The sequence below is a fragment of the Rhincodon typus genome, chromosome 1 (genome assembly GCF_021869965.1).
Source record: "Rhincodon typus isolate 14 chromosome 1, sRhiTyp1.1, whole genome shotgun sequence".
Lineage (NCBI taxonomy): Eukaryota > Metazoa > Chordata > Chondrichthyes > Orectolobiformes > Rhincodontidae > Rhincodon > Rhincodon typus.
Window position 1 is genome coordinate 76452276 of NC_063332.1, and position 8695 is coordinate 76460970.

An 8695-nucleotide genomic window follows, 5' to 3' on the forward strand; every position below is an offset into this window, starting at 1 on the left:
CCAGCTCTACACCTTGGTATCTCGAAAATAATGGTTTCAGGTCTCCCTGTGTCTAATTGGAGGACATTTCTACTCATCCAGGTTGTCAACTAAACAGCCTAGCATCTCAGTAACAGTGAGAGTGTCAAGAGAGGTTATGTAACAGTGAAGTTAGTTCCTAGTCTTCCGTTCTGCAATATTGGAGATTCACTGTGAATAACGCATACTGGCTGCCCTTGAATCCCCTATGCCTTGTTGTAATCATAGATCAATTGAAATTGACTGTCATTTTTATATTTAGCAAATACTGAACTGATTTGTTAGAAATGGAGAAAATTCAACAGGGATTTCAAAAAATAAAAGCAAAGTTATCTGTTGCTTAGTTGATAGAATGGCTGAATACACAGAAATTGATGGTGATGCACACTGCATACAACGGTTTCTAGCTTAATTGTGGCATGTACTTAAATGAAATGTCCTACACTTGGTTTTAGAAAGGGAGTCAGCAGCTGACAAACTACATATGATGACTAACGTTCTCTGACTTATCATCGATATACATTTTGCATGACGAAAACATAGTATCTTGCTTTCAGTTAAGATTGCCACAGACGGCTGTGGAAGCAAAGCAGTTGAGTGCAATTAAGACAGAGATAGCTAGGTTCTTGATTGGTAAGGGAATTAAGGGTTACAGGGAGAAGGCAGGAGAATGGAGTTGAGAAACATATCAACCATGATCGAATGGCGGAGGAGATACGAGGGGCCGAATGGCCTAATTCTACTCCTACATTATATGGTCTTCTGAAGGTTATCTTCCACTTCTCAATAGACACACTACCAGGTAAAAAAACTAAATGTTAGGCTAAATCTGAGTTGTCTGTGATTGCCCAGCAGCCAAAACTCAAAGTGTATTCTATTTATTTGGCCAGGATTTCCAAATTCATTAATTTTCCTTGTTCTCTGAAGAGAACTTCATGAATTTTAACACATCATGACTTTATCCTATTAGTGGAACTTGGCTTTTCCAATTCAGGTTTAAGAAGAGCACAACGTGTATCACTTCCTTTTTCTAACTGTTTCTGATGAGTAAGGGTATAACAGACATGTTGAAGCAAGGTGTTTCCAGGCAAATGATAATTCAGCTTCAAGGAGTGAAAACTAATAGAAATGAGATGGTGCAAGAATGAGAACCATTGTAGTGACCTTGGCACTGGGGGAAACTGGAATTTAGTGCAAGTTGGATACAAGCAGTCAAGTTTGGGTTTGCTAAAGTTTAATAACTTATCCAGTTGACAGAGACTATCTCGGACTTATTTTAGAAAGCTCAAAAAAAACCCTTTAAAATCAATGTCTTTAAAAAGTCTCGAAATACAAGATGCACTGCAGAAATTCACCAAGGCACCTTAGACAGCATCTTCCACACCCTGGACCATTACCATTATAGAAAGAAGAACAAGGGCAGCAGATGCATGGGGCTGCCACCAGCTGCAAGTTCACCTCTAAGCCACTTACTGTCCTGGAAATATATCACTGTTCCTTCAGAGTCCCTCTCTCCCTAAAGACATTGTGGGTCTTCATACAACAATGGACTGCAGCAGTGCAAGAAGGCAGCTCACCACCATCTTTTCAAGGGCAACTAGGGATGGGCAATAAAAGCTAGACTAGCCAGCAAAATCCACATTCTATGAATGACATTTTATTTTTCAATCATTAAACTATAATAATAAAAGCTCTAATGCTGAAGCCAACTCCCACCACCAGACATTTCCTATATGGAGTTGCGGGAGCAGACTGCAAAAGTAGACACATGTTTTTGACATAGGCAAAACAAAGCCTTTTACAAAGTGTGACTTTGTTTCATGTTAAATTGTCCCAGCTCTTGCAACTCAACACTTTTGAATCAGACTCATGACAAGATCCTAGACTATAAATGTTTCATGAATTACAGCCTCAGGTTCATCCCCCATGCAGTTTGCCTGAGCGCACAACTTTGCATGGTATTTATATCCTGAAACCACATCCAAAGAAAAGAAGCGTTCTAAAATGGACTTTATTGAAATGAATTATGCCACACATTGGACTATTCACAGTAAACATTGAGCCACTGTTTGAGATGGAATAGAACAGAAACCCTTACTTACTGTGAGCCACCAGTTTGACTTCACGTGCAACGGCTGCAAGTTCATTCTTTGCAATGCATCTCACAGCCACTGTGTTATCAACTTTCTGAAAGGTCAGCTTGCTTTCTATAGTATTTTTCTTGGTCTGATGGGTCTCAATACTGATATCACTGGAATTGTTGTGGAGAACATTCCAGAGCAATGAGTCATTAGCACACCTATAGTAAGACACAAAGATTTTTAGTCATATTTTCATTCCATTACTCTTTGGAAATTTATAATATCCGAAAACAATTAATATGCCATTTGCTTAGGGGCAATGAGGGAAATACTTCTCCCTACTGAAAAATTTCATTTTTTCTTCTAACTGAGTGATAATTAAGGGAACTGGAATTTTTTTATTCAAAGAAACTTTTTTCCTCACTTAGATATGCTGCATGATTGAATGATTAAGTCCTCACTTTTTTAAGTCTGTACATATCAGCCATTCAACCTCTGGGCTTGGTGTCCCATCTGCTGAACATGAAACTATCTGGCCACTTGCAGAACCATGGTGGACATCAACAAGATTGATGATTTTTGCAGGCACTGTAAAAGAATAAACAAAATGACATGAAAACGTTTGATCTGCACTTGTCTGCCAAAATACAATCTGATCCACAGCATTTTACTCTGCACTAACATCATTAAGGATATAAGTGACATGGGGAATTGCCAATAATTACTCACAGTTCATAAGGGTCACCTACACAGAATCTTTAGAATATCAGCTATCTCACACAAAGATCAATAAGGCATAATGTCAAAGACCTTGGATCATGAATGAAATAAGACTCTCGCCACATTTTGCTCTTTTATTCTTAGAGTTTACTTGAACATGACACACAACCTATTAACATAGCTAGGAAAATCTAAAAAAAATATGAGAACGAATGTCAGAACTAAGCAGTGAACCCACTCAGATCAATTTAAATCTAACTCAAGGAACTGGTAAGCTTGTAATTAAAACTGTGCTGGTCGATTACCTTCCTGACAGTCACCCCTTTCCTGTCAGCCTAATGGAGAGGATTATGTAGACACAGGCCTCACAAATTCACATCAGACAGTGTGGGACCCTGTGGTTGCATTTAACCCAGATCCACTGACTGAAAGCAGATCAGCAGTTTTTGAAAAGGGACGAGCAGAAGATCCAAAGTTAAAGTAAAATCCTTCTTAAGTGTGACCTGGAGAAGTAGAAGTGCTCCTTCAAGCCCCACAAGAGAGTTACTGCCTTTACTGTCCCACATCTTCCCATTCCCCTGTAATCCCTTAGAACCCTCTGAGAATCCTTTCCCACAGCTTGCCTATATGATGACAACTTTTCATTTAGTGCTGGCTGTTTCAGGCAGGGCAGCTTATCAGTGGCATGGGCCTGGGCCTCAAACTTAGAGCAGCGAAAGCATTTTGCACATGCCCCTGCCTGAAACCCATTGGCAGTTCAAACTAATCTGACCTTTTCTGAAAATTGCTCTGTAACTGACACATTTCTTTTTAAACTTTGGTTGAAGTGCTAATGTAGTTCCAGTGTTTGAGTATTTTAAGATTATCAGCATTATGCATCTGTAAGCTTAACCTTCTAAATTTGGAACTACCGCTACCTTAAATATTAACATTAGCATTGCCTAGCATTAAAACAGGTACTATGAATATTGACTAGTTAAAGAACATACTGGAGTCTGTGCACTTACCTTTAACCTGTAAGTAAAATGTATGATTGGTACTATTATCTTCATTTTTAACAACAATAGTGTAAGCACCACTGTCTTGTTTCTTTGCACGAATTAAGGTCAGGTTACTTTGATACCTGGATAAAATAAGAATCAAATAGCAAATAAGGAGTTAGTAAACTGACAAAGCTGAAAATTTCCTTTTCTTAGTGCAGACATGCAGCTTAGAGTGAGCTCAGGATGTTGGCACTGCTCCAATATCAGAAAGCAGAGCAGACCATTTTCACACAAAGTCGTACACAAAGTCAAATGAGATAAATGATCTGATAATCTGAGTTTAATTGTTGGATAAATGGCAAGAAGAAGAATTTCCGGCTTCAAAATACCACTTTTAGGAATAGGAACCTCATGCCCCACCTGAGAGGGCAAATGAAGCCATGGTTTAAAATCCAAATTGAAAATCAACAACCCTGATAGTGTAGCATGTCATCAGTACTGTTCACCTAGATCTTCTGTTGAATTATCTGAAGTGGAGCTTGAATCCATGATTTTCTCACTCAGAGGTCAGAGTACTATTAATAGTTAATGCCTGAGTTTAGAAAAGTATGAAGCGCATACAACTCTGAGCGAGACAGACAGGGTAGACACTGAGATGCTGAATACCTGTGCTTGTGAGTCTAGAATTAGGGAGTATAGTCTCAGATATTTAGGGTAAAGCTAAGAAGAAATTTCTAACTGTAAAACTTCGGAATTCTATTACTGTAAAGAGCTGTAGATGTTCAGTCGGTGAGTACATGAAAAACAAAAATCAGTTTTACGTACTAAGGCAATCAAAGGATAAGGGGATAGCATGAGAAAATGGAGTTGAAGTGAATGGTCAGTCATGCTCTTAATGAATGTTATTGAGCGAACTCAAAGGGCTTAATGACTTGCTCCTGCCCCTATTTCTCATGTTCTGATGACATAATCCCAAAGAATTATCAGTGATGTAAAAGATAAATAGTTTGCATAGATTTCTTCCAGAAAATTTATTGTGTGTTTGACTATGTATTGGACTTATGCTGTTGTGTGACTTCTGCTTTACCTAATTTCCTGGATTTTTACTGTGTTGATCATCACCTCGTTGTTATCTTCTTGCAAGGTGATATTGTCTTTCAGCCATGATACAGTGGGCTCTGGATAAGCCTCAATGTTCACCACAAACTGCTTGACTTCATGTAGGTCTGCAAATTCTTCTGTCCCATAGTTGGGATCCAAATTAATAAATCCTTTGTCTGGGGGAATGAAAAACATGGCAGGCAAATAAACCACATCAGTCCAGTAAAACTTACTGTAATTCTCTGCAATATAGTTTTTTTTAAACCGGTGAATTAGCGTGTCCACTAACTATCATTTTAGAGCAAAATCAAATAGGGCTTGCCCATTAAGTACTTTGAGTAGTCCATGCCTCGTTCAGAAACCCCAATGTCCACCATTGCATTAAAACACATTTGTTTCTTCTGTCCAACACTTGGCATAACATTCATCAGGATTGCACCTCAATCTCACTTCACTTTGCATTTTCTCGAAATAACAAATTGCATATGTTATTTTGATTCACTCACACAATCTCAAGACGTCCAAAAACATTTATAGTCAATTAAATATTTTGGAAGACACTGTTCCAATGTAAGAAAGATCGCAGCAAATTTGCACACAACAATCTCCCACAGACAGCCCATGACCTGATATATTGTTTTGGTGCTGTTCATTGCGAGATAAATATGCACAATAGTGTGATGGGATCTTTTACGATAGTTGAGCAGGGCCTCAATTGAACATCCTATCTGAAATACAGTGCAATACTTCCTCAGCACTGCACCAAAGTATCCACCTAGGTGGCATGCTCAACACTCTGGAGTGGGATTTGAATTCATAAACTTCAAATTAAAAAATAACAGTGCTACCCAGACAGCTATGACTTACACCTGATATTGGAAATACCTTTCTTCTTGCCATTGGTTTGACTTTGAAACAAATTCTGGATATCATCTAAAACAATGCGCAAAAATGCTGAAATCCCGTGTTACAAAAATGTAGAATTTTACAGAAGATTACGCTGTTAGAGAATGTATCAATGGTGTTTGGACTTTGAAGCTTATTTGGAACAACGTTAATGGGCACCTTGTATTTATCCCTGCTCCTCATTTCCTTAAGTTCATACCAAGCTGTTACCAAGTGTAATATTGCATTATTAAACTGGTTTATTAGGTGAAGGTGTCCTTTCTTCTGGTTATTAGATAGATCTGTTTATAGCAGAAGCCTTTCAGTGAGCCAACAGAGCAAACATTTGGTCACTTCTGATTTGGCTCTTTCCCCTTTCTGAAAGCAACTCTCACACTATGTCTTTTTTTCTTCTACCTACTTGGCTACAGCAGAAAATCTGGATTTTAGGAAATTTGATCACAAAATATTTCCTAAAGACAATATTTTTCGCCTTGTAAGTCTGCCTCACAGGATTGCCAATGGATGTAGAGAGGAAATGGCCAGAAATCTCTCATATCCCCCTCATTCCCATTCAATGGTATAAGCTCACAGTAGTGTACATCTCAATTCATAAGGTTGTGGGGTGTTGAAGGTGTTTATGGGGATGGGGGGAGGAGATGACCACATGATTTTTAGTTCCTAGTAATAGCTCATTTCTATTGTATTCAGTTGAATTTTAAATCTAAATCCCAAAATCTTTCATCACATCTGAAAATTGTACCAAAATGTGTCTTATGTGAGGTATATATTTAAAAACTTTTCAAAGAACACCCCTTGTAAATGTGTGGTTATTTGCACATGGACATGCATTAGAATATATAACAGAGAGAAATAAATATGTAATTCCATAGTAATTTATACCCACCACTAACATGGATGTGAACCTGTTTTAATTTCTTGGTATCTTGAGTTGCATGTAACACAGAACATTCATAGAGTCCAGTATCTTCCAGAGTGGCTTTCTCAATTTGCAAAGTCTTCATTATTTTTAAGCTTGGTTGTCTTACTTCCTTAAGAACTTGGTGTGCCTCAGTTCCTTTCTGCAGTGAAACAAGATATACATATGAATGATTATGATTTATTTTAGTAATTAATAACTGGTTTTGCAACAAAATGCTCTTTTTTTAGCAACAGAGCAGACTTGAAAATTCTTGGAAGACACTGCACCAATAATAGTGTTAAAGTGAAAGATTTTCACTTCAGAGCAGTACTAAAGTTGAAGTACTAACAGGAATTTTCCCAAATGATTCCTCTGTAGATCACACTAGAGCAGTAGAATCCATGTGTGGTCTTACTAAAGCCATATGGAATTGCAATTAGATGTGTTTACATTTATACTCCAATTGCTAACATACCATTTGCTTTGCTAATTCCTGTACCTGCATGCAAACTTTCTGTGATTTGTGTGCAAGAACCCCCAAAATCCCTTTGAATGCAAATGTTTATCCTTGTCTCACAATTGAAAAAACTTCTGTTTTTCTAACCAAAATAGACAACTTCACATTTCTACACATCAAATTTCAGCTGCCATGTAGTTCTCCACTTACTTAACCCATTTATACACTGTTGTAATGTCCTTGTTTCTTATAGCTTACTTGTCCAGCTAATTTTGTATAGATAGCCAAACTTTGAAATATTACATATCATCGCATCATCCAAATCATTGATGTAGATTGTAAACACCTAAGATCCAAGCACTGAAATGTATGGTATCCCACTAGTTACAGCCTGTCATTTAGAAAATCATTCATTTATTCCTACTGTCTGATTTCTGAACTTGCCTTTGATAAATCCATGTTGATTCTGCATGATAATTGCTTCTCTAACAACTCTCCAATAATAGATTTTACTATGTTCCCTGGTTAATGACAAATAATTCCTAATTTTCTTTGTCCTTCTTTTCTTCAGTACAGGGCTAGGTTTCCTATTTTCCATGGAAACTGTTTCAGAACTTAAAGAAATCTAGGAGATCACAACTAATGTGTCCGCTGTCTCTGCAATTGCTTTTTTTTAACTAAGATATAGGCTTTTAATTTCAGTGGATTTTAAGTCCATTAATTTGCCCTGTTGTATTTCTTTATTAATTCACTAATGTTCCTCAGTTTTACTAGACTTTTAGTTCTCCATTACTTTTGGAATGCTTTTGGGTCTTTTACTGAGAAGACAGAAAATATTCAATTAATGGTCCTGTCATTACAATTTCTCCAACTCTGCCTCTCAGAGACTCACGTATATTCGCACTAATCTCTTCATTCTGACATACCTATTGAGGTTGTTACAATCTATTTTTGTGTCTCTCATTAACTTACTGTCAAATCCTATTTGCTTTTCTCGCTTGTCTGGCTTCCTTAGATCATTTCTAGAATTCCTAAACTTAATATTTCCTTTGTCAATGACAGAAGCCCCTTTCTTTAATTTGATATGACTTTTGAACTCATTTTATTAGCCACAGCTTTCCCCTGAGGTTTTGATTCTTTAAGACAATGCAATTTATTGTGAAACATGAATTAATTATCTAAATTTTTGCCTTTGTTATTCATCATCCTATTTACTAATGTTGTGTCCCAATCAACCTTGGCCAATTAGGTTTTCATACTTTCCCAAATTACTTTGTTCAGATTTGAGATCCAAGGTTCCAAATTAACTAAATCACTCTCCAACACAATATAAAATTTCACCAGATTATGATCACTCTTCCCAATATTGATGGATTATTGATTAATCTTGTTAGATTGCATAAAAATATTTCTAAGACTTTAAAGATAGTAGGAACTGCAGATGCTGGGGAATCTGAGATAACAAGGTGTAGAGCTGGATGAGCACAGCAGGCCAAGCAGCATCAGAGGAGCAGGAAAGCTGACGTTT

At 37.2% G+C, this 8695-nt stretch overlaps 1 protein-coding gene across 3 annotated transcripts in view; it reads right to left on the reverse strand.

The window, feature by feature from the left end:
- pdgfra (platelet-derived growth factor receptor, alpha polypeptide) overlaps window positions 1-8695 on the reverse strand; it is a 48685-nt gene that overhangs the window by 15919 nt on the left and 24071 nt on the right. For all 3 annotated transcript variants that reach the window (XM_020527428.2, XM_020527429.2, XM_048597484.1), the window contains exons 6-10: window positions 6696-6870; window positions 4890-5079; window positions 3827-3942; window positions 2561-2687; window positions 2121-2317 (exon numbers count right to left, since the gene is read on the reverse strand). In XM_020527428.2, the coding sequence (XP_020383017.2) occupies window positions 2121-2317; window positions 2561-2687; window positions 3827-3942; window positions 4890-5079; window positions 6696-6870 (805 nt within the window). The remainder of the gene's footprint in view (window positions 1-2120; window positions 2318-2560; window positions 2688-3826; window positions 3943-4889; window positions 5080-6695; window positions 6871-8695) is intronic.